The sequence below is a fragment of the Mytilinidion resinicola genome (genome assembly GCF_010093595.1).
Source record: "Mytilinidion resinicola strain CBS 304.34 unplaced genomic scaffold BDZ99scaffold_6, whole genome shotgun sequence".
In the NCBI taxonomy this organism is placed as follows: domain Eukaryota; kingdom Fungi; phylum Ascomycota; class Dothideomycetes; order Mytilinidiales; family Mytilinidiaceae; genus Mytilinidion; species Mytilinidion resinicola.
In genome coordinates, this window is record NW_022985442.1 from 601,825 (window position 1) to 626,986 (window position 25,162).

General features: G+C 50.7%; 4 protein-coding genes across 4 annotated transcripts; 3 read left to right on the forward strand and 1 right to left on the reverse strand.

The window, feature by feature from the left end:
* Window positions 1-4,247: 4,247 nt before the first annotated feature.
* On the reverse strand, window positions 4,248-4,878 carry BDZ99DRAFT_518084 (uncharacterized protein; the record flags this gene model as incomplete). The annotated part of the gene is made up of 2 exons (XM_033725258.1): window positions 4,248-4,783; window positions 4,824-4,878. 2 exons carry the CDS (start codon window positions 4,876-4,878, stop codon window positions 4,248-4,250), a joined length of 591 nt encoding a protein of 196 aa, XP_033579192.1.
* A 7,016-nt stretch (window positions 4,879-11,894) lies between these two features.
* Window positions 11,895-12,322, forward strand: BDZ99DRAFT_518085 (uncharacterized protein; the record flags this gene model as incomplete). The annotated part of the gene is made up of 2 exons (XM_033725259.1): window positions 11,895-12,108; window positions 12,165-12,322. 2 exons carry the CDS (start codon window positions 11,895-11,897, stop codon window positions 12,320-12,322), a joined length of 372 nt encoding a protein of 123 aa, XP_033579193.1.
* Window positions 12,323-13,476: 1,154 nt separating this feature from the next.
* Window positions 13,477-14,164, forward strand: BDZ99DRAFT_518086 (uncharacterized protein; the record flags this gene model as incomplete). Its single annotated transcript, XM_033725260.1, has 3 exons — window positions 13,477-13,633; window positions 13,846-13,895; window positions 13,949-14,164. The coding sequence occupies 3 exons, from the start codon at window positions 13,477-13,479 to the stop codon at window positions 14,162-14,164; spliced, it is 423 nt and encodes a 140-aa protein (XP_033579194.1).
* A 1,415-nt stretch (window positions 14,165-15,579) lies between these two features.
* BDZ99DRAFT_518087 (uncharacterized protein) lies at window positions 15,580-16,040 on the forward strand (the record flags this gene model as incomplete). Its single annotated transcript, XM_033725261.1, has 3 exons — window positions 15,580-15,612; window positions 15,663-15,686; window positions 15,741-16,040. The coding sequence occupies 3 exons, from the start codon at window positions 15,580-15,582 to the stop codon at window positions 16,038-16,040; spliced, it is 357 nt and encodes a 118-aa protein (XP_033579195.1).
* Between the last annotated feature and the right edge of the window lie 9,122 nt (window positions 16,041-25,162).

Sequence of the window (25,162 nt, forward strand, 5' to 3'; positions counted from 1 at the left end):
AAACGACAGCACGCGTGCCCTCACGCTAATCCTAAACCAGCTCACTACTCCGGAATCAACTCGACCCGCGCCTAGGAGGACGACTGCAAAACCCGGACAGATTTAGGAAGACGCATCACGATGGCTTATTCCGTGGTGGGCTTGATAGATCTACCACGTGTCCCCAATAGCTATACAACAACGAGAAGAGCGCTCAGCGCTATACACCGCAGAGGACGGGGTTTTCATCCGAACGCTGCATGGCAGCAAACGGTTTCTCCTTGTAAACTAGCCTAGATAGAACAGCTGCATGGACCCTAACGGGAGCTACACCAGCGTAATAGAATTTAATAATAATAATATACTACTATTTTAATATATTTACCGCTAAGGTGTAGAGCTAAAAAACTAGCTTAGCCGATAATATAAAGCTTCTTAGTATAAGGTAAAGCTGCCTAAATTTAGTAAGGTTATTAGAAAAGCTATTAAGCAGGGCCTCCGATTAATTGCTAAGCAGATTAAAAAGGCTAAGAATAATAATTTTAACCTAATATATAATAGAATATTTAGAGGGACGTATAGTATGCTATACTATTATAAAATATACTAAAAACTGCACGCTATATTAATAGCTAAGTATAAAGTTATACTAGAGGATATTTATTAATACTAGTAGTTTAATTATTCTATTCTAAATAAGGTAGACCTTTCTATAAATCCTTTTTTTTTTATTAAGGCTTTAGTAATTATACAGCGTTGTAAAGGCCGGCTAATAGGCTCTACTATACCTTATTAAATAGCAGCAGGCTATAGCTATAGCTATATATCTATATCTATTAACTTAACTTAATATAATTAATTTTAATTCGAAATTAATACTTAATAAAATATAGTAAATATAGTATAGTAAGTATAATAGTATAGTAGAGGACTAGGATTACGTGGAGGAATATTATATCTCCGGCGAACTTATAAAACTACTGCTTATATATAATAAAAGCAGAGTATTATAAGTAGACAGGAACTAATATAATTAATATAGATTATAATATAGGCTAGCTAAATTACTATAGCAGGTGTTTCTATAGGTATACTAGTAGTTAAGCGGACTATTATTATATTTAATAATCCTATATAGTTTATAAATATAGTACTAAACTTCTCTGCTAAATAAGCAGGCACTTTAATAGCTACTTAGGGCTCTATTTCCTTAGTTTTTAATAGCTAACTAGCCTCTAAAAATACCCCTATATCTACGCCTAAGAAAAAGGCTACTTATAGTAAAGTAATAGCTATAAGGCCTTAGTATATAGGTATAGTTAGCGTTTTTTTTAGTTAGTAATTAGATAGTAGCTATCTAGGCGCCTTCCGCTAGTAGAGTAGCCCGCTGGTAGCTAGTAGATAAAGTAAATAGACTTCTATTAGCCTAAATAATATAGCAGATAATACAGCCGATAATATAGCCTTTTTATTTTATAATATATACTTTCTATTTTACGCAGTCTATATAGAGGTAAGTAAGTAAGTTTAATTAGTAGAATAATATTTATACGGGCCGGAGCTAGGCTAAATATAGGGGGGGGGCTAGGAAAAGAAAAAGAAAAAGCTATAGAAAGAATAGAGGGGTGGTAATTAAGCTCGTTCTTAATATAAAGGGAATATTAAACGGGTATCCTATAGGAGTAACGTAGAAAATTCGCCGTATTAAGAAGTGTAAAAGTCGTGGCAGAGGTCTGCGGCGGGTGGCGTGGCTTGCATAATATTTCGTGGCCTTGGCAGCAAACGGGCGTTGTCTTAGGGTATATATTTCCTACAAAATAAGACCTCCCGCCTTCGGGCATTTGGTTAATTTGAAACAACACAGAGAAGATTAGCATGGCCCCTGCACTAAGGATGACACGCTTTATTAAAGTGAGCTTTCAACATTTTTTTTGCACTTTTTGTTTCACTAGCCGGAGTTCGAGCCGCCCAACGGCAGCTCTTTATTTTTGCTATTTTTTGTTCACTCCACTTTACACGTTACCAGGGCGATTCGCTCTGTATTAAGAGCTCACTCACTGCAATCTATGTTTTCTGAGCCTTCTGCTCCCTCATAATGGGTCACTGACGGTCGCATGTCTGCTGCACTTCTGCGATGAAAATGCGAACAGAAGGCCGGCTCTCCCTCTACGACTTCGGCATATATCTCCCCGGAAAAATGTTATGATGTCACTACTACGGATCTCTCAATCTCAAGCTGTATCGATATTTTCCAAGGAGCTTCTGAGTCCGGAGCGGTCGGCTCGTCTGCTGAAGGAACCTGAACCCTCTGCACAATCATACAGGTATCCGCCACCCGAGTATGTTTTCCAAGTGCTTTTAATGCTCAAAAATATGCGATGAAACATGTGCGTACACTGTTCTCGCTCCGCCAGCCGACTTCTACATTCGACGCAAAGCCCTGTGCGAACCGCTTGAGTTCCGCGAAGTCGACTGCGCCAGGTCAAGTCTCTCTTCATATCCTCTTTGAATGCGAGTCATACCAACATCGGTCAGAGGCATGAAGATATGCCTTTCTGAAAAGCTTACCATACCATCAACAAAGCCCAAGACAGCCCTCTTGCTATCCCGAGATCAAGGACTTCACCACGGACCTCATATTATACAAGCCGCGTAGCTCGTATCACCTAGTCAAATAAGTCGCGCTTTATACTCCTATTTACATGGATGTCTTCTTGGGCGTGATCCTGCGCACCCGGTTGCGCCATGAGATGATTGGGCCTATACCACCAGGATATACTGGGCGCACGACGGTGTATGGAATTGAAAAGTAGGTTCTCTTTCCTTTGAGTCTTTACCTAATGAAGTCTTCTGACATCTTGTGGGCATCTTACCATTTGTGCTGTAGGCTAAGTACGATAGAGACCTTCATCCCGCCGCACTCCCATTCTCTCCTTAAGATTCGGCATCTGCCCTCGTAGGGACCATACTGGACGCCATAAGGCTAGCATACTCTCGTGATCAGTGTGATCGGATAGATGGTCTTCTTCCAGGTATTGGGCAAGGAAGAGGTCGTCAACACACATCCGCTTGAGCACCATTTTACCAGGCCCGCTACAAGACCTTCATGCAGGGCCTCTTGGACGAGGATATGAAGAAACCCGTGTTGAACAGCGTCAAGCGCGACCCGCTCACCATGCGAGCGGCGACGCCGATCTTCCTCACGGTCAATCAATACTCTAGCCGACCAGCACAGCTCGTTCGAAGATAGCTTGCAGGCTTCAAGTCCGCAGCCACCGCACCATTATCAACGCGGGAGGCAAGCCGGAAGTGAGGGTAGCTTTCAACAGGAGATCGGAGGACTTCGAAAGGCAAAGGATAAGACACAGCTTCCGCCTCGTCAAATTTGCGTTGAGCATGGGCTCATAAGGGAACTTGCAGGATCAAAGAGCGCAGATCTCGAGCGAGGGACTTTAGATCAGGTCCTGACTGGTCCACACGTTGACGCATAGGACTGGATACAAGAGTCTATCACCTCTACACGCAATTGGAATGGCAAGGAGGGTCAGATGAGGTTCTACGACTTGGAGGTGTTGTTGCAGGCCAAATTATACTAGGCAGGAATGCGAAATGGCAGGCATACGTATACTTTGGAAACCAAACTTGGCGAACTAATTGGGAACATGTCTGTGAGAACCAAATTGGTTAATGCTCCATGCAATAAGGATATCTCGTAGCAACACATATCACAGCAAGTTTTCATTATGAGTGCAGACTAGAGCATCTGTATTATCAACCAACACTCAAATCCGCCCAGTGTACTAGCAGAATACCAAGCAATAGCTGAAATTCCCACGCTGCTCTACTAGTATCCCCGCTATAGGTTCCCTGTAACGACGATGGCGCTCCAAAACCGATCAATGTTGCGTCCATGTCCACCATGACTGCAGGTGGCAGAACTGCCTTGCCAAGGGAAGACATGAACGCGAGGTCCAGCACGGCCGAGGCCGTCCTCGGGAGGAAACTAAGGAGCCCTGACGCTAGGGACGAAACTGTGCCCTCCACAGAGCACATATTACTCTTCCCTCCGATATTTCTTGCCACGCAAGGCCACCAGCATCACACTCTCCATGTAGAGACTTCCTCTCGTGATACGGCTTCGTCCTCGAGATCATCGTCCCGCTCAGCGTCGTAAACCTGCTCCCAAAGAGATCGGCGTGGCGGCACGTTACTTGTGTGATAAGCAAATGTTGTAGCGGAGACGCCGTCAAGCTTTTGGAAGTTTTGACCTATTTCATGGTGTCGGCCGGCTCAGCGGCGAAGGCGCAGAAGATATCGGTGGCAGTGGTGGCCTGTTCTGTGGCTTTCTTGCTGTCGCAGGGAATAGTTTCGGTGACGCGGATGACAGCTTCAGTTCCTTCCGCCTCGCAAGGGGAGAAGCTCTCAGTAACCCTATATATGCCTTGCAAAGTGTAGTATCTAGGAAAGGGCGCCGCTACATGTCTTGGAGGCATGACACCCTGCGTACGGTTGGAGATGGAAGCCCGCCATCTGAGAGTGTCTGAAGTGTGTGTTCGAAGGTGGTGAGTCGCCATGCGGTGATGGAGCGCGAGTAGCTGTCTCAATACGAGGAATTTGTAGGTCTGAATATTCGAGAGCAATAGGAGGATGAGAATGGTTTCGAAGTTGAGGCGGCGTTCGTCTGCTTTTGGGGCTTCGCGTTTTCGGAGATGCAACGGTGGATGAAGGCGGCGAACCGAGGCAAGTCGGTGGTGTAGAAGGTTAGGTAGATGCAGTCTTTGACATTCTTCAAGAAAGGACGGGCCTGGGGATGTCGTAACTCATATGTAGCAGAGATCTCGTACCTGATTCGGAGGCTGGGAAGGCGGGCCAGGAAGGTTCCTCGCGCAGTGAGTTCATCTTTGAGCAAATAATGGTAAAAGCTTTGGTTTGGACGTTGAGGTGATGATGAAGAGTTAGAAGATCCTTGACATGGTGTTTTCAAGATGTGACGTTGAAAACCCGCGCCGGCCCTGAGTCGCCCGCGCAGCGCCTTTCGCGACTAACGCACATGCTTCGATGAGTAGATTTTCATCCTGTTGTTTCTTCATCAACTTGTGAAGTATTGGCGACAACTTCGCCACCCTAGATTATGCTTCGTGTCGAGTCAGGTCACCATGGTGTGGATAATTGGGCCAATCCAGAGCAACCAGCGAGCTGCTCGCAGTCGCACATCGCGCGTACCTTAGTGAGTAGATTCAAACCGAAGGGCTTTGTACCTGAAATGAAAATAACCATATGAAGCTCCCTCGCGCTCCGCAATCTCCCTCGTGGCTCTAAGTCGCTGCGTTGTCAGGGAATGATGCCGCCCCTGACCTGCTCGCCCTACCCCAGTGAATCATTTCAGGCGGAAAGGATCTCGGATCGACATATACGAAGATGCTAGATAACTATGAATACCATCATATTCTCAGTGGAGTGCTATGTTGTCATTGCGTTGAGAATTGGTGCCGGCCTGAGCGCTCAACGCAGCTGAGCGTCATCTGGCGCCGGTCCGTCAGTGAACACCATATGCCTCAAAAGTATTACATCGCAGCACTCAGTTTCGGTGGTATATGGACGGTTCCATAAGACTCTCCGCGGCTTGCTCAGTGGTCATGTTGTTTAGCAGCTCTCCCAGCCCGAGACTTGGATCGCAGCGCCCCCTGTACCCATGACCCGTCCGTCAGTGAGCAAGGTCTTCTCTTTCCGATTTCCTCGAAAGTATTACACACACGGAGAAGCTTCTATAGATTCATGGCACCCTCCACGTGGCAACGAAGTGATCGTGTGTTGGTACAGGTGATACCTCTGCGCTATTGCACACCAGCCACTTTTCGGATTGTGGCGCCCTCCCGTGCGGCGTACCAGGGGCTGGCGAACAATTACAGCACTGCAGTAGATTGGGAGAACTAGAAAGATAGCATTACAAGAGGTGAATCATATGCTGATCAGGATCATGGCTATGGCTACGTGCGGTCATAGTCTCCATCCCCCCTAGGAGCGGAAAAGTGCTCTTTTCTCTACAGATCTATGCATTATGAGCACTCACAGCGTAACCTGGCAATTCCTCCCGCTGCCAATATTACTGAATGCCGGCATTTGTGCCCCAGGAGTGAAGTGCCGTGGTCTCCCAACCTCTTTCCTTTGCCCGTCCGCCTTCCGGTGGCCGTTCACATGCCAACAGTGGCTGAACTACGCTTGCCAGCTCTCCCGCACACACATCGGCGCCGACAATAGCCGACACTTCACCTGCCCGCTTCCATGACCTTCCACACCCTTCCAAGTAGCGCTGTTGCCTGCCGGCCTGCCTGCCAAGCCATGATCTCGCTTAGCTTTCGCAGGAAATCTTCCAGTACAAAAGGCTGTCGACCGCCCACCAACTCTCACTCAACTCACCATCACTTGTTCCTCACAACAATATTTTTTTCTCCTCTTCTCAGGTGGCTCTAGGTATGGAGCGCATGCGAGACCGCCTATCCACCTCCCTTCGGGGATTTCACCTCTTGGTGCATTGGTACGTGATCCCCCTCCAGCGTTTTGTTTTTCCGCACGGCGCGGCAAGGTATAGTATGGCGACGGCGACTGGCGACAAACTTGTTCTCTTTCTTCCACCGGATCTTGTTCTCTTTCTCTTGGGGCGGCCTATTTTCAAAGTCTCTTCGGAGTCTTCAGTTTCAGCGGAGGTCGATGGCTTGTCTTCGGATAGGCAGATCACTTCCAATGAACTCTTCTGTGACATAGTCACCACTTTTTTTCATTGAGCTTCTCGCCTTGCGCGGGAACTTGAAGAAGAAACAATCGATTGTTCCTTTACTCATGCTTCTTTCTCTTGTTGCTGTCTCGATCCGAGCTAATGTAACGTCCTGCTTGTACTGCTTGATGCTGGCGATGCTTTGTTGTGGTGTTGAGCGCGTTCAAGGCGCGTCCATGTCTGCGTATCCTTATGGTGACGTGACTTTGGAGAGCTTGATTGTATCTTCTCTATCAACGGAAGAGCCTTGCTGGCATTACTCTCTGCTTTCTCTACTAGCAGAGACCGTCTGGATTTGTTTGCTATTGAGGCCTCTCGCAAGACGCGAGGCGTAGCCCAGCAACCCGCCACGCATGCATCCACGGCGACGCCAACTCCTAAATTGTACTATTCCTTTGCCCTGCTCTACCTCTGGCGCTCTACCTTGCGTTCCTAAGGCAGTGGACATTCCTACAGTCGATGCTGTATGGAAGGACTCGCCATTGCGACCAAGCCCGACTTCCTCTTCGTCCACAGCAGGACGCCACCCCAAAGATCTCGCACGCGATGTTGACCTCCATCGACAGCACAGATGCTGAAATCCTCTCATTCCGTCATTGATAATCCTGCCAATACCGTCCGCCGCGTGGAGACCGCTGTGTGGCCAACGAAGTCGGCGAAGCAAGCACCGCCGGGAGAAGGCATGGGAAAACCTGTGGATCTGCAGCTGAAGAGGAGGATAAACAGCTGCCTTAGAGGCATGCCCTGCATTAGGACGTGTAATGAGCCATGAGACTACTTCTTCATTCATCGCACGTCAGGCGCCGTCTTTCCCATTATCAAATGAGGGAGCGCTATTAGGCTATAGGTCTGCCATCTACTTCCCATCCCTCTCTTTGAACGGTAACTGACGAGCTACCCAGGCTGGCCGCTGATAGAAGCTGATTGTTGTGACGGCGACATTCCTCTCACCACTTCTCCCGACGCCCCCCTCCACCATGATAGCCGTGTCGCCCATGTCCAAAGCACCTAGCTACAACCTTTTTCGCTTCTTCGGAACAGGGCCAGCAGGAGTCGTGGGCGTTCTCCCTTGTGCCAGCCGCTCCCAAGCAGTACGGGCGCGAGCGCGAGCACGAGTGGCATTTCGAGCTTTCCTTTGACCACAACTTCCAGTCGGAACAGCCCGGCGGAAGCCACAGAGGTACGGCAAGCCCGAGAGGGAACATCTTTCCAACTGCCGTAGTCGGATCGATGCTCTTCTTGGACTCACGAGGGTCCTGGCAAGAGACAGTACCCGGTCGTTCGCAGACACACCGTCCTTGGAAAGAGTTTGAGACCACAAAACTGAAAGCTGGGCATTCAGAGCGTCTCCTCGTCACATTGCTTACCAGTTGGACGAGCACATGATGGAGAAAGACTGGTTGTCATCACAGTTGGTCTCATTTTGACCCAAGGAGCGACGGAGCGTTGGACTCATGTTTGGAACGGAGGCATGGTCGACCAAGGTAGCGGATACATGTGAGCAAGTTGCATCATTCAACCACAATCAGCCCAACAACCATCTTACGACCATGGTAAATATTTGAGTTTGCTGGCAGCCTTCAGACGATGGGAAGGATGAAGCAGAATGCTTGCTGTAGGCCCCTGATATGTGCGGCAAAAGGATATTTGCGCAAATTGAAAGATGAAACCACATGGTGAAGGCCAGACGGCTTTCAGAGGCATAGTCGTGTGCGACATACTGTTGTAAATCTGCTTTTGGTTCAGCGGGCGATACTGGACTTCAGGTTTGCAATTCGGGCCCCCTTCTTGGAGCATCTAGCTGACTAACGCAGACAGAGCGTGCATAAAGCCAGACACGTTGCCCTCCTCCTACCTTATCACGGGTATACTGCGCTAAGCAGACGCCGGTCAGCCTACGTCGAAGTCAACCGCTCCGGCACCAACCTACCCATCCTCTCCGACCTCCCCTCGCACTTTCGAAACTACCAACACACGGCTTGTCGAATCGAACGGAGCAGTAGACGACATCGGGACATGTCGGACAAGTCATCCTCAATATCCACGTCTTGAGCCGGCGAAGAAACATTTTTGCATTCATGGCGCTACGACGTCTCAGATGCACTCAGAACTTGATACACTCAAGGGGTGGAATGGTGATTCTGGTGAATCACATGAGCTCAGGACACTTTTGGATGATCCAACACGATCCGCAAGTCCTCATAAGCTTTTTCATTCCCGGGTTCTCCCTATAAATGGCGACATTGTCAACATTCGAGGATTGATAATCCTGGCAGCACACTCCCAGAACTTGCCTACTTGCCGGAGGGCTAGACTACGCCTGCTGGCATTGAGGAGAAGGAATTTTCAGAATGCAGAACGACCTGCATGCTACATCGCATGTAGTGAGCGGGTGAGCTTTCTGGAATTTTAGAAGACATCAGGTTTACTCGTACCAGCAAAACATCGCGTTTCGACCACCGATGCCCGAATCACGAAGAGCAGGAAACTTCATCGAGAAAAGATGACTAGTTCTTCATCTTTCGACCAGTCAAGAGCGTTAATCTTCGCACGTCATCGTACCTCGGCGATGGATGTATCATGTGGCTCTGCATATGGAGGGCATCCCAAACTGCGCATCCATCCTATCCTCCTTGGGGCCCTGGCTTTCAGGTACGTCCTTTGTGTTTGCATTCTTGGTTTTATTTTCCGGCACGGCGACAGTGACTAGCAATGGCGACTCTGTCTTAAGGGCTTTTGCTTATGCTTGCCTGAGAGTTTAGCTTCAGGAATATCTCCCTCCCCTTTGCTTTCTTGTTCTGGGACGTAGTAGATTTCGACTTGAACTTGCTTTCGCTCGGTATACTCTGGATTCCTGCGAGCAGTCGGGCGGGCTAGGCCCGGTTGCATGGTTTTACAGCCTCTACAAGTCTCATTGTGAGTTAGTTCAGCGGGTTATAGCGACCCGGAAGTAGACGATGGTCTTCTATTGTCATGCAAGTCACGGCTTGCTTCCGATTTGCGCAACATGCAATGTGTATGATAATGTTACCTGACGGAGAAGAGGCTCTGCGTCTTGCGGGGGATCCCGTTTTTGGACACCAACTTCCACGAAAGTTACCAATACCATTAGAACCGTTAGCGCAAATTCTCGAACACCTCTTGCGATAGATGAAATGATAGCCCAATTAGATTAAAAACTCACTTCAAAGCATACGTCACGATATCTGGTTTTTATTCCAACGACATGGTACTGAGTTTCCCCTGGGCTCTGACGCTAAAGTAGGTTTTGCTGGACGGACGCAACTTCCTCAGGACTCTTTACGGTATGTGTTCGTTGGAGAGGCTGTTACTCTAAGTCAACCATCTTAATCTACGGCATGGGAGCCGTCATTACATAAAAAAATGCAAAATTACTTCATGGTATTTTCGGACTTATACGTAGCTACTCAATCCACTCGCCCATTACCTCCGCTCGGTGTCTCATGAATGTAAGAAAGGAGATTCAGATCTTATGTCTACTCCAGACTCAAAAAAACACCACGCTTCATTCCGATCCGTGTTAAATCTCATTTTGCAAGTTCGTGGAGATAGCATTGCATATAAATCATTGTAGGTAGAAGAGGGTACTTGCGCAAAAGTAGAAAGAATAATAACTTGTGTTTATTGCGTTTATTCTGCTACCCAACGAGCCTTTTCCAAGATGCGATTCTTAGATACTCATGTTGTGAAGAGTGATTTGACTTCCCGTAATTTCGAAGCGCTCCCGCTATTCGCGTATGAGACGTTAAGCCGCCTTCGCCCAAAAACACGGCAGCCCACCTTCAAGCTCCATCAACAACAAATCTTCGACACTTCTGCCCTACGATCCTTCGCCTGAATAGCACCAGACCGCACTGTTAGCCTTTCGAACAACGTCATGCCCTACTTCAACCGCCTGAAGAGGAAGGTGACCGCACCGCGGAGACCGGAAAAAGCCTTTGCTGCAAGGTAAGCCAGCTCGTGCAACTCGGAACTGCTAGCCTTTGATGCTTATGCTAACCTGTCTCTTTTTCGCCAGCGCAAAGCTATGAGGATGGAGCGTTTGGTCATGCTGTGGAGCAAGACAGCCGTTTTGTACGGCGGTACTCCAAAGCAAAAGGACACAAAAGATTCTCGCGAGCAAGAACCAACACCTACACATCATCTTCGCTATTCCAGGTTACCTGAATGCGCGCTTTCAATCGCGAAAAGAAACTGAGACTAGGCAACACACCATGGAACTACAAAGCCCGCAGGTCTCCCAGCATTTCCGCCACCCGCATGGTCTGGCACAGAGCCTTCGACCTTCGAACGACCTAACCCACACTCTTTCCAAAACATGTTCAACCGTGTTTTCCTCAACGTGGGAGCGTGCCACTCCGCCAATCCAGGCACCCCGTCGTACACCCCATCGACATCAAACACGGAAAAGGTATGAAAAAGATGGCGCGCTAGATGATGTACAAGAGCCGCTCATTTTCCCTCAAACGACAGGGCGGCGCAAGCTACGCTACTATCTAATCCAGCTACGCGAGGCGCCGAAGATGGGGAAGACTGGTATGACAACTCGACGACGCGCGCAAGGGAGAGCTCCGCAGCAACGACGACCTGATTTCCCACGAGACAACGGAACTGTCTTATCGGAGTAAAAGTACACGAGCATCAACTAGACGTATGAGAACAAGGCCGCAGACTCTCGGGTTGCGTACAATATCAAATCCCGTGCATCTGAGACGAGGGCAAACACTCCCTATTGCCGTTGATCAAGCCAACTACGGTCGTTAAAATCGGACTGGGCGCAGCCGCCGGGTTGCCTCTTGGCCTTTTGCCGCTCTGCTGGTGCCAACCGCCAACTGCTCCCGCGGCAGAGAGAGCCCACGCAGCGCACGAAGTCGTTCCTCTCTCACTGACCGAAGACGTCTTCAGCCGCCGAGGACACTCGCCCTGGGTAGGGAAGATTGGGAGGATAGAAGCCTACGTCCCTCTTGGCTGTCGCGGAGGTCCCTGGGTAGTGGGGCTAGGAAAACTCCGCTCAGTCCATTCTGTGTATACTTCCGCCTCAGCCCTTTCAACATTCTGAAGATGACCACATCCGGTCAAAACGCAGCATCGATGAACCCACACGGGCGCGCCGAACATTCAGATGATTGAGCTCACAAATGAAGAAGAGAAGACGCAGCACAACAAGCTTTCCACCACTTTTTATACCGAGCTAGGAATACTCAAGCCAGCCGCCATCTCAATCCTCTTCTTTGTAGATGAGCGCACCATCAAGAACGCATTTGAAGTAGCCAAGGGCAATTTTGACATTGCAGTATCCGACTTGATAGACGCAAAGATTTGCAGCACCTCACCAGGTGACTCAAGCATCATGAGACATGACAACACTGAGGATACTGACGGCCCTAATAAGCTTCCAGTCCGTCGTCTCAGCCGTGCGACCCGCAACAAGAGGGAGACTACGGCAAGCCTTCCTTGACAACATGCCCTTCTCGAACTGTCGCAAACGCTGTCGCGATCTCCAGCTGCTTCGCGTGGCTCATTGACCTCGGCATACCGAGCCGACTTTAAGACTATACGTTCCTGAATCTACGCGTAGTCATCAGGAAGGCCATGGCAAAACACCAGTAACTAGCCTCGATGATATGGAAGCCTCAAACGTACCCAAGGAAGGAAGCAGAACAGTCATTAAAATGCGGAGTAGAATGCCCGTGCTCAGCTCCGGCGACCGCGCCTCCGCCATGGGCTCTCCGCGTTCATGTAACGAGAGGAAGACTGCAGCTCCTACCCGAGGCCTCACCTTGACCGAATTCAACTCTGTCATGAAAGAGATGGAGGGCCAGATGGACAAACTCTCAGCTTACAACCAACGCTACCCGCTACCCCTTTCCATGACATCTTGCGTTCATAGATTATCGATGAGGACGCGCTAATTAAGGGCTAGCCGTTTGGCTTAGCGATTCGCCATATGTTGGCTTACATGACCAATGTAAACGCCAGCGCGTGAAGGGATAGTGTGCATGTGGTCGGTCTCGGCGCCAGCCTCAACCGCTCTCTACGGAGAATGGAACGATGGACACCTCGAAGCAGCCCCACTGGGCCACCTCGCTGAGTTTCGGCGAACCCCTCGACTCACATGCAGGGCGGCGTTCTGTCGCCGAGCGCCACCAGGGCTCAAAGAACCCGGCTTTCCTGAGTTTCCATACTCTAGAACCCATCTCTCGATACAGCATGAGCTCATGATGAAAACAGCGGAGAGTGGATGTAGAAGGATTCCTAAAGCACTCCTAGCAACGATCACAACACCACCTACCCATGCACGACTCGGTAGCGTGCCAACCCGCTTGCTAGGACCGCTTCTTACCGCACTCGTACAGTCTGTGCCGGGTGATGAAGTGCGCGAAGTCGGGCGTCGATATTATCCTGGCTGAGCGGCACAGTGCAACACTCCTACGTGGAACTCTGCCACCTCCGCGGGCCCTGGCTTCTCCAAAATTAAGGCGATCAGTTGCCAACTTGACCCGTTTACAGTCTTTCTCTCGAATTCCTTGGCCCAGCCGAATCGATAATCCGTGCCGCATGCTACAGGCGTTCGTCACATCTACCTCTCTTGCGCCCCACGAGGTCCCCGACAGACCATTTCATCCTCGATCTCAAGCAAGCCGTGCACCAAGAACTACGTAGAGACACTATTTGTGGAGAGCAAGTGCAACGACGAAAACTTCATGATCCTATACCAGCGCCCAGAATCGATACACTTCGTTGTCCAGATTTGCGACGGATCAGACTTCCGACACGGAGAGACGGAACCAGCTAGTCTCATGCGCGCCACCGTCGCGGATACAGCCCATGTCACGAAACCAGGAGCCATTGGACGTGTACGTAATTCATCGGATGATAAAAGCCTCTAGTAAGTTGCCTCTATGCCTTTGTACATTTACACACACCCGGATTCGCTATAATGAGACTTTTTATTCAGTTATCCCTGGCTAAAGAAACCATAACCTGTTGATATTTACAAACTCTGAAGCGCTTCCAAAATTCCTCCCTCTTCAGCCGAAAGACCCGAGCAAGCACATGCTGACCTCCTGCAGTCACCTATCAGTCATCCTGCCTGCTAGCCAAGGGTGTTCCTGGCATCATCGTACAAGAAGCCGTCTCTGAACACCGCGCGCTCATCTTCTGTCAAACGAAAAGACACTGGACATAGTGCAGACCGAGGTCCTGCGAAAGCTCCTACCATCGGTGCAGTACATGAGACTTGATGGCGGCGTCGAAGCCTGCAAGCGCCAGGACATCATCAACAAATTCAACTCAGACCCCTCTTACGACGTCCTACTCTTGACGATTAGCGTTGGCGGTCTAGAACTGGACCTTACAGACACTGACACTATCATCTTCGTGAAGTCATGATCTAGACGGGTAAAAACAACGAGAAGATGGCGAAGAGCCTGCGGAAGCTCAACGGGTGCGTAACATAGACTCCATATTAAGCTGGAAAGGTCTAACAACTTGCAGCAGTCTGATGCGCCCTCCACGTTTGCGCCTCACAGCCTTCTCTCCCCTCTCTCACAGCACCTCTCTTTGTGCTTCCTTCACGCCCATGTTTCTTCGTCTCCTCTAGCGTCTGGCGCACTGCCAATCCGGCTCCATGTCACCTCCCAGGTCACCATCTTTAGCAACAGAAGAAACATCGGACAACTTTCCCAGATACGACAGCCACGAAACAGTGCCGTCAGCTCCGAATGGCACGACAAACTAGTGATACGGAGCAGTGTTCGGCATCAGCGTTTTGGTAGATGCCCGGTCACCTATGAGAGGACGATCTAGTCTCTCGACTGGCAGGTATGTTACGAGGCTGCAAGGCCTCATGATTTAAATGAGCGTCTAAATAACCATTTCTAAATCTAAAGTGGAAAATAGTGATGGTCGATCAATTGGGCATAGGATAGTTGAGGATTCAAGTGCCGGCAGGATTCAGGTTACTACTTATTTCAATATTTGAAAGATTTTAGATGTCAATAGTGCCACCTTGCAGATAGACTGGAAGTTTTCGGGCTGTAAATCGTAAACGTCGCGAAGGTCTTCCCGTAATGCAGAATATGTTTTTCTTTGCGTCCTGCACCACTGAGGCAAACAATCGGAACAAACCCGCCAGTCATTATGAGCCGACTTCTTCACAGTCAGCTTGCGAAAGAGCTCTACGCTTTTTAAGTTGAAGAAGTTTCCTGCCGTGGCTCTGTCTTTCACAACCCTTGGAGTGAAAGCCCCCTCGTGCTGGGTTGCCTGCTCACTGCCACAAGAGTCGCAGAGCTGCCAGTGAGCCATCTATTCTACGTTCAACACGCTGTCAGCCCACTACTAGGCTGTAAAGGGTAAAGGCGGAGAATACTTCCGCCGCGAGCTCGAAGGCGGCGTCACCCCACAGCTAAACCCACCAACATCTCACCATCCTCCATCCAACCTACCATCACCACACCCGTCAGACCTTCACACCGCCCACCGCGGACAGCGCCTACAGTGCGAGTCTCTTCAGCAAGATGGCAGCAGCCAGTCCAACGGCCAGGTACGTTTGAAGCTTGCGCAGCTCCTCACTTGCGCAATTCACAAACCCTCACCTTCGGAACATCAACTGAGCTTCCTTTCCTCTGCAGCGGTTCGGGCTTGGACGGCCCTGGCTACCCCTTAGGACACCTGCGTTATGGTTTGATAGAGAGCGTTTTCTCGCTCTCCAGCGGTGTGGGCGCCGAGGACGTACTTGGAATCCGCACGACAATGCCGTCTCGTACGTCCACATCTTGGATGGCTCGGATGTCCGAACTACTATCATGCTTCGGAACATCCCGAACAAGATGACTGATGTAAGCAAATTCTTCCTTCCTTGTGCACTACCAACTAACACTCCTATTAGATGCAACTGCTGAAGATCCTCCGCGTTGCCGACCTCCCTGGGCCAGTCCGAAGGCCTCACTGAGCCATTCAACGGTAGTACCGACGGCTGTTCCGCGGCTTGATCGACTTAGTGTTCCTCCGAATGTACTTCGGGTCAAGCGCCAACGCCGGCCACGCCATTTTCAACTTGACACCCCCAACCCACATCATCAAGTTCCTGGAACATTTCGAGGGCAGACCAGGGCCGACGTTCGCATGTGGTCTAGCGATAAGGCGGGCTGGGGTGCCAATCCGACCTCACCCCGACGACGGCAATCACGAAGATGGGGTACGGTGCTGCTGGTACTGCTTTCAAGAATGGGTGTGGGTGGACATTCTGGCAGCTACGACGACTTGAGGTAAGTTTCTTCACAGCTCGTACAGCTCACTATTTGTGCTGCTGGTGAGCCTTCACTTCAATTCCTAGCTAACGCAGTGAAGTAGTGAAGCGGCCTGTCGCCGTACTGAGCAGGTTGTCGGTGGCCTTGCTGGTGGCTTCGGTGAGCCTGCTGACGCCGCCGCCAGTCTCCAACCGCAGCCGTGTCGACAACAGCTGCAGTAAGAGCGATCAGGCAATCAGACATACTCAACACGTCTCGTACCACCCTATCCTGCGAAAGGCCATCAGAGCGTTTCTGGTTCGAGCAAGTTCATGTCTGCTAGTCTGTCGCGTGCTCCTACGCACCGCCACGGCAAATCGAGTGGGCCATTGCTTCTCGGGTGATGAGCAAGCTACTCATTCCTACGGATCGGCAGACGAAGAGCTGAATTGCAGAGGACGTTTCGGGGCCTCGTGTCAAGCGAGAGAGACAGTCTATCGTGCCAGCTACGCTTACGGTGGAACCGGTTGCCGGTGGCCGACAACTGCGAGGCAGGAAGCCCAGGGCTCCGGCAGAAGCCTCCTCCGATTCGGATAATTCTTCGGTTGGATCCGCGCCTGTGTCCAACTCGGACTGCCTCTTCTACCAGCTCTTCCAGGTACACCGCTTGCCCTGGGTAGCCAGGTGGCCCCAGCTTAGGCGGGATATTTGGAGGCCTCGGGTGATAACAAGTATTGGAAGGGCGCAGCCAACCCTCGGAACAAGTTCACAGACTACGCAACCTCTGACGGAGAAGAGAGCGAGACCGTCTAAGTCCGCAACGTAAGTTCATTACCTCCTCACTATTACACAAGAAGCTAAGGCCTCTAGCTTTCTCCGTCAACCAGTGAAGAGGGTTTGGGTGAACTGTTCAGGCCGCGCCGAGATCCAGTACGAAGCAAACGGTCGCTCCCGCGGCACAGGGTGGTCCAGTTCGAGGGGTTGGAGCACTCGGGTGTTGTAAATCAGGATCAGATCATGTAGAGACATCAGATACAATACAAGTAAATGCCCCGACATTCGTTATAAGTATGAATATTTGGAGATGTGTGATTAGAGCTACAAACATGTTCAGGTAAACTTGTACTTGCGACCTATCTAAGTTAAGGCATCTATAATCTTTCCCCTAGGTCCATTAGGGGCCCTTCTTCTATTCTGGATCGCCAGGCTAAGAGTTGCCTCTGTCATCCCCCCTTCACTGTGAAACCTAAACCCCCCAAACAAAATGAACACAACTCCTCCAAAATCTCAAAAAAGAACCCACACTCACGTCGCGCCTCGAACCCAGGACACTACCGCACTCAAGATTTTTCGGAGCAAAAATACAAACAACAACTCAAACAAGGAAACAGCAAGTAGTACAAGGAACAAGAAACAGTACAACGATACAGGTAATAGTACACTGGTCCATAACTTAGCCCGCTTAGGTGCCAGATCCCTAAGGGTGAGAGGAGGGTGGAAATTTATTGTATAAATAGGTAGGTTGAAGTGGGTTAGGGTGAAGGCGAAGATATTTTCGGGGGGCTAGGGTGGGGGGATAAGGGGCCTTCACCTTTGGAGACTCGCGGGAGGTGGAATGGGCAGGGAATAGGATGGCTACGGGTTGGATCTGCGGGCGATGTCGAAAACGCTCTTTTGTAGGATGGAGGGCAATCAACAATCAACTCCCATGCATTACATCCCATTCACCCTATGCATTCATCCCACTTGAACCTTTGTTGATAAAGGAACTAACCTTCCATACTCTCGTAGAATCAAACCCATCTATCTCCAATCTATCGGACATTACCCAGATCATTGGCCAAATTCCTTCATCCACCACCGTCAACCCTCCCCAACTTATCCCTCACCGCCCTCGGTCAAACCTCCACCAAATTCCCCCTATCCGCACCTAGCTTGAACACAAAAGCGTCCACAGCAATAGTACCGTACTACACCCCATCAACCCCAATCCACACATCCTCATTCGACTGAAACACGCCCTTCGTCGCTGCCGCTGAATACGGCAGCGCCTCAACAATAGCTCGAAAGCTGACGAGGCCTCCATCCGCCAGCCCTACCGGATACAACCGTATGCTGATTTCGCGGGTCGGGTCTGTGACGTACACAGCGTCGGCATTGTCTCCCTAAAATCCATCCCATTCGCAACAAAGTGCACGACGTTGAGGCCCGGCCGGTCCTCATCCACCGTGAATGTGACGGTGGTGATCGTCGCCTCGTTAGTATATGTCCCCGCATAACCCGCGTCTGCCCCCTCCCTCGCCGCTTCCTCGCCCGCCGGCAGTCAACACGCTGAAGCCGATGCTGTGGTCGACGTCGAGCCCGAGCATCGAGGAGTAGACCCAAGCATCGCCGCTTTTGGTGTACAGATGTACCAAACTCGACGAGTTGACCGCCGGCGAGAGCGGTTTGTTCATGCGCCAGATCTCCCACAGCGCGCCGACCATCTGGAGGGGGTTGGCGGCGCTGGAACAGGGCTTCATCCACTCCCGTGTGATGTACGTGGGGATGAGGGCGTGGTGTAGGATCGAGAGGCAGGCGGTTTTGAGGTCGGAGGTGGAGACGTAGAAGCCGGCGGGGCTTTCGAAGCCGAGATTGGCGTCCTAGCCGCTGGCGCGGGGATGATGACGTTGGAGTCGTTTGCTGGGGACATGATGGAGGTGCGGTGGAGCTCGAGGGGGTTGAGGATTAGGGAGTGGAAGGCGTCGGAGAAAGTTTGGTTAGTTATGGTTTCGAGGAGGAGACCGAGGAGAACGAAGGCGGCGTTTTAGTAGATGGGCATTCTCCAGGTTGTGGTGACTGCACTTGGGGGATGAGGCCGGCGAGGAAGACCGGGCATTTTTAGTGAGTGATCGAGCTATGAAGTGCTCGAGCTATGAAGGGAGTCGGATGTTGAACCTTTTTGGAGCACGCCTTTGTAAGGTCAGGACCATACCCGCAATCTGGGATTTCAGACTTGTTGAGCGCGGGAAACCCCAGTGCGTGCAGATCGAGCTTCTGGCTTGCGATCTCACCCAGCCCATCTATTGCGTGTTAGCATGACGAACGGTATTAAAGTAGACTTCTTTATGCAATCGGGTGTGATTCGAGACATTTGACTCGCCAGTGCTTCGACTGTGACCTCTTACCATATTACGGGGTCTACTGGGTTTTGCAGAGCGGCGTCGGTCCGCTCAGGAGGATACTTTGTAATGGGTTCGTGGAAATCTCGAAGCCCGTCTTTTGTTAAGATGGTGTATACTGTAACTCAGAGAGCTTTCGGTCGCTATGAACACATCTAATAATCCCATTTCCCGTCTACTATAACGTTGTTGAATGCGATTAGATCTGTTCAGTGCGATCGATCCCGGTGGCGCTCCAGCTTGGGACTTCTTGAGACTGCAATCGTGCTTCTTGACTTCCATATCGCGCTGCCACCCAACTCCTCCCGGTTGCCCAACACCACTGTCGAAATAGTCCACCATTCCAGTGTCAAGTCTTTCGTCCTATCTGGAAGAAGTCATCCTTAGGCCCAGGGGGCAGCTGTTCTATGCGAACGACGGCAAGGGGCATATTTCTCGTCCCGGCGAGACGGCCACACGTCTAATAGCAACATCCAATTTATTCATCAGCCAAAACTTGCTTTCCTCACTTGTCTTTCACGAGCTCTTTGCTTCTCCTGCACCTCTGCTTCACATCTGAAGTCACCGTCGAGCTTTTTCCAGCCACGACTCTCTGTCTAAGCGGCGCCTTCGGGTCTCTCACCAATTGTGCTCGTCGTCCAATGTGCGGCGGTGCTCTACCGGGGCAAGACAAGGAGAACTGAGATCCGCGAATGTGAATCGTGATCCTGGAAAATATCTGCAAGACGCACGCGCTTCAGTTGCAACGGTCAACGCCCCCGTTGACAGCATGGGCGGCTAATTTGAATTCCCCTGGGAGACATGACAGCCCACCATTGGCAACGGCTCTGTTGTAGCCGTCTTTTCTGTCCCAGTGGCCCGACGCCCGCTGAAGCAAGATCGGGGTAAATGATCATAGCGCACGAGCAGGATGAAGCGGTATAATGGGGAGAACGACAAACGCGCCTAGGCAAAGGATTAAAGAATCTAAGGTGAATGCATAGAGGCCAGACCGTACATGCCCGCATTCTGGTGCTTTGCTGCGGGGAGAGTTCGCCGTAATCCGCCGTTCCAAGGTCAGTTAAGCGTGAGGCCTCTGTACTTGCTGTATCTTCGAAACCCGTACATATTGGACTCTTCCAACTTTCTCAACCACCTGAGGTATGAGGGAATCCTCCGAACGATATGCTAGTGGAGCCGTTGACGTTGGTCCGGGCAATTGTAACGTTGACTAGTAAGTCCGAGGACGGAGAGAGTTTAGAGACACATGTACTGGTGAAGTGGACCAAGAAATGAAACTAAACGGGAAAGCAAACAAGATTAGACCTACATGAGAAAGAACCATACCACCTGAAACTCTGCTCGATGTCTGATGAGCGACGCTGCCCTCGGAGCGGAGTGGTAGCTCAGTCACGTGTACGGTCGAAGCCCGACCCGCGCACCAAGTCTCTCACACGTGCACCTTCACTACACCATTCCACGACCTTCCATGAGATTCCATTCCTGAATTCTAGGCAACAACTTGCGCAGGAGCTGCCAAGGCGCTAAGGAATTTGCAGTTTCTGTCAGGTATATAAGGAAGGCCGCCCCCCGACCTTCCTCGATTTTCCAGCTTTCTTGTAAGTTTCGACCTCACTCCTATCCTTTCAACTTTTCAACTCTTGCTAACAATCTCTGCAGTGCCTTTTGGCTTCGATCAAGTGTAGTATCTGTACGTTCTCCTTCTTTCTCACTCTTCCTCTTGATTTCACTGCTAACAATCTTCTCAGGTTCTTCTCAGTTTAATCGCTGGGACGGCCCTACGGGGCTTCTTCCGATTAATCTAGTCTTTGGAAACCGTCCGCTGGCCGCTGGGCTTGCCTATGTCAGGGGACACAGTGTCGCTCGTATTGCACTGCCTCGGGCTGACGCGACCTTTTTTTCATTGAATCTCTCAGCTTGTCTGGGACTTCAAAGAAGAAATTAATGTTGCTTCGCTGCTTCTCGCGATGACTTCATGGTGTTTTGGTGTTGTGATGGTGACGGCGCGCTGGTTGTTGCTCGTAGCTCCCATCACCCGGGTCCCGTCGCGTTGCTAGGCTGCGGCAGAGCTACGGGAGGTACTTCATCATCCACGTTTGTAGATGATTGACTCCCTTATTCTTTGCAGCTGCTGGTTACTTGACTGGCTGAAGAGACGCTCTCCAGCAGCATCGTGCGAAGCTTCATGACCCTCAAATGTCGTCGGGGAAGAATCCCGACTGGTATCGCGACGACTGGTACGGAAAAGTCCTCGCGCGCTGTTGGGCGCGATGAGAGATCGTCCACCACCAACTCTGTCTCATCGGAACATGCACATTTATCCATCGCGAGTACAACGACGACGACGGCGACCATCATCAAGCGCAGACCGGAATTGGCATCAGCCTGTCGAGGCCGGCCTTCTGTTGCACCCTCCTTCGCCAACTCGAGGAGCTCCACGCGTGCAGCCTCGCGTTAGTCTAGCTGAAGGTACACACTTCCGAGGCTTATCAGCCTAGGTCTGGAGCATTTATAAAGTCTGATACAAAGATCAACCACACATCACTCCCCTCGGCGACTACTACAAGACTAAGAAATCCGCCTGCAAATGGTCGGACGGGCTCGAAAGGATGCCTGCTCTGAGCTACTGCTTCCTCACTTTCTCCTCAAGACGGCTACTCCTCGAGACCACCTCGACTCTCCTCTTCGTAACAACCTCCACGATACCTAACGAGCCTCCCCCGGTCCCCGCACGCGCGACCGACAGCATCGCCTCCTCTCCTCCACGCCGCTTCTGCATTCCATTTGCATCTCGTCCTCCCCATGCGTTCACCGCCGGCGTCTCGACGGAGACCTCACGCAAAGCGTTGCGAACGTGTCGACTGAAAGACTCGCAAAAGCGCTTACTCACCGCGGCAGCCCGTACATAAGAAAACAGCAAACATGCCCACCGCCGCGGACGTCCAAAAACATTTCTGGTGGTAGTAGCAACAACATCGAACTCTCAAGCTTGACTGAGGAGTAAACAGCTAGATGTATCTAGTGTCCCTCGTTTGAAGAGCTTTTTAAGGCGACTCACTAGAAGCTTGTTAGCTTTGAGCAGTCCTATCTATGGTGGCACAAATCGTCAGGCAGACCGAAAGCAAGGTACCTTGGAGCTATTGCTTTCATGGCTCTGCCACACTCGACCTAAGACACCGATGTGCGATTCAGATTAGCAGGAGGCACCCCCAGGAGAAGATGACGTTTCAAAAGATGCATTGGCAGTCTCAACAGCGGTTCAACGGGCCTCTCTTAGTTGCACAGGCGGCGTTCATGAGCTTCTGGCGACGATACAGAAGATCGGAGAGCGGCTTTGTGCGCAGTCTTTTGAGAAAGACTACAGCAATCCCAAAGACAACTGAACTATCCGCCTCTTCCTCCTCTCAGATATCCTCGCTGGAATCCCCTTCTACCCCCTCGTGACAGATACATACGACCGAAGGCAACATAACAAGTGGCAGGCGGTGGTGGAAGGAGATGGCGACCGCACAACGAACGAACAGACGGCAGAACGAAAGAAGGAACAGCCGCGACGAAGATCCAGAGAGCGGCAGAACCGAGAGCGCATGCATGCTGTGGCTCAATTCTCCACGGCTTGCTGCTTGGCTACACACAGGATTGGGAACCTTCCCTAGTCTTCTCACGCCCGAGCTAGGCTAGACCGCCGACGCACGTGTGAATCAGTTGGCTTGCAAGATACATCCGACTCGATCCTTGCCACAGTCAAAAGCTACTCACCTCCTGTCACGATATCCGACCCCAATGTAAGCAACCAGACTGTTCTACTTGTTCGAAATACTTTCCCCTTTTGCTGTGATGACGGGCTTCAGCCCAACAGATACTTGGTCAGATCCTGTGGTCCCCTGCCCTGCACTACGGCGTGAACACTAACCTGCGTTTCTGGTTCGGATCTTTCTGAATAGCAATGAACCGGGTTTAGAAGCGTCTTGGTGTAGGTGTCAGAGCCCTGGGATCAATGAGCCTAAAAACAAAGTCTGAGAAGCGTTGTGTACCTCTAGTTTCTAGTAACGTGACTCGTGTTTGAACTAAGAGATGCTGACGATCTAGTTATACTCAGAAGAAGCGGCGCTTCTCGGCGTCGCCCGCGACGAGATAGTTTCCCAGTGAGCAGCGACATGGTGATGTGGGACTTCGCAAGTGGACAGACGTCAACATCTCACTTTGATATTCGACAACATGCGCCAAACTTCAGCACCAACGGTCGCTCATCCCTCGTTCGCTCGACACAGTATGCCTCGCTTGTTTGATCAGAGGCACAAATCGTGGAGCTGAAAGTCCCAAACATCTTTACGGAGGCTAGTGGGCTGTTGAGCTGCTAGGCTTATCGCGAATTTCTTGAGGACTTCCGAGTCTTCGAGGCCGAGGTGATGGCCAGTATGCCGGACTGCAGTGGCGACGACCGTGATCCCCGTCTGCACACGTACTTTTCCTGGAACATCGAGGACGCAAAATGGTGGATCAAGAACGATGCAGCGGAGACAGCAATAGTATCGCTCCGTGCTTTGAAGCTGGGCACGTGTATATAGCCTCATTTTCCTCCAGACCTTTTCTTTTCCTCTACGTCCTCTTCATCTTCATTAAATATAGCACGTACAACGTCTACTTCCTCATGTTACAAGACAGCTGTTGTGACAGAGATTTGCTTCGATTGTTCGGGAGCCTCCGTAGGAGGTAGGAATTGGATCGAGCTGGGACCCCTATCGGTCCAAATTCTGTGAAACCTGTTAGATCATACTCATATAGACAAGCGGCGCTTCTTACCGTGTGATCCCATTGTCTTCATGTTTCCCTTGAGCTTATCCTAATACGTGCCGACGATAATATCGCCATGATCGAACCAACCCATGTTGCCTGCCACGTCCACACCTTGACTCTCTGATAGCAGCGCATGCGTAGCCGGCTCAGAAGATAGAGCGAAGCAGAAGAAAGCACCTAAGCCCAAGAAGGAACCCAAGTTAAAGAAGACTCCAAGCCTAAGAAGTGACCCAAACCCAAGAACCAGCGGGATCCCAAGAAGGAACCCAAGCCACTGAAATAGAAGAAGCCCCAGCAGCAGAAAAAGAAGACTGAGGTATGTTCATGCGACGGCCACAACAATCCCAAATGTTGACTTAACCGCACACGGTGGTCGGACTTTCGCGGAGGCCCCGGCTAAAGGGCCCCCTCTATTGGCTTGGACAAGTGCTCCCGGAATGAGCTTTGGGGGAGTTGAACCAGCCAACGTGCCTCCGGAAAGGCGGTGAAAAGTGCAGTAGGATAGGTTAGGCGCTCAAAAGGGTAAGACAGCGGATGGGGTGGGAAATACAGGGGCCATATCGTCTTCAAAGTCTATTTGTGGATAGGCAACATCGAGACAGTTCAGAAAGGGTAGGGTACGCTGGACTCCGCGATAACCAACAAAACTACGTAGGATCATCACAATTCACTACTCTCTTCCATGCACATGACAATAGCCAGATTACTCAGAGCTCATAGCAATAGGCGATCATATGCTCCTTGTCTTCGAGTACAGCGGTTTCTCACTGACGGAAGATCGTGAGAACGTCGGGTTTAGATCATGCAGGAAGGCGTAGTGAAGATTCCTCGAGTAGCAGGCGAGGTGCTAGAGCACACTTGAAAGGATATCCAGAACTCGTTGCAAATACATTAAAAGTCTCTTCGGTTTCTACCTTTGTAGTCAGGCTTGAAACGCCGCCGCTGAAGCCGCGGCCTCGCCACAAGATTAGCGCGGTGAAGTCAGTTGGCAACACCACGCCTGAACTCCTCGGCCTCACTCAACTCTCACCTGTCTTTCATTGTAGAAGCTTAACCCTTTCACCTAGCCCATCACCTCAAGTAGCGCACGAAAGCCACTCCTCTTCCCCCGTTTAATACTCTACCGCATGACTCCATTCAAGCGCACTCTCGACGACCGGAGACAAGACCACCGCAGTCCAATTTTAGTGCGCCGTCTTGTG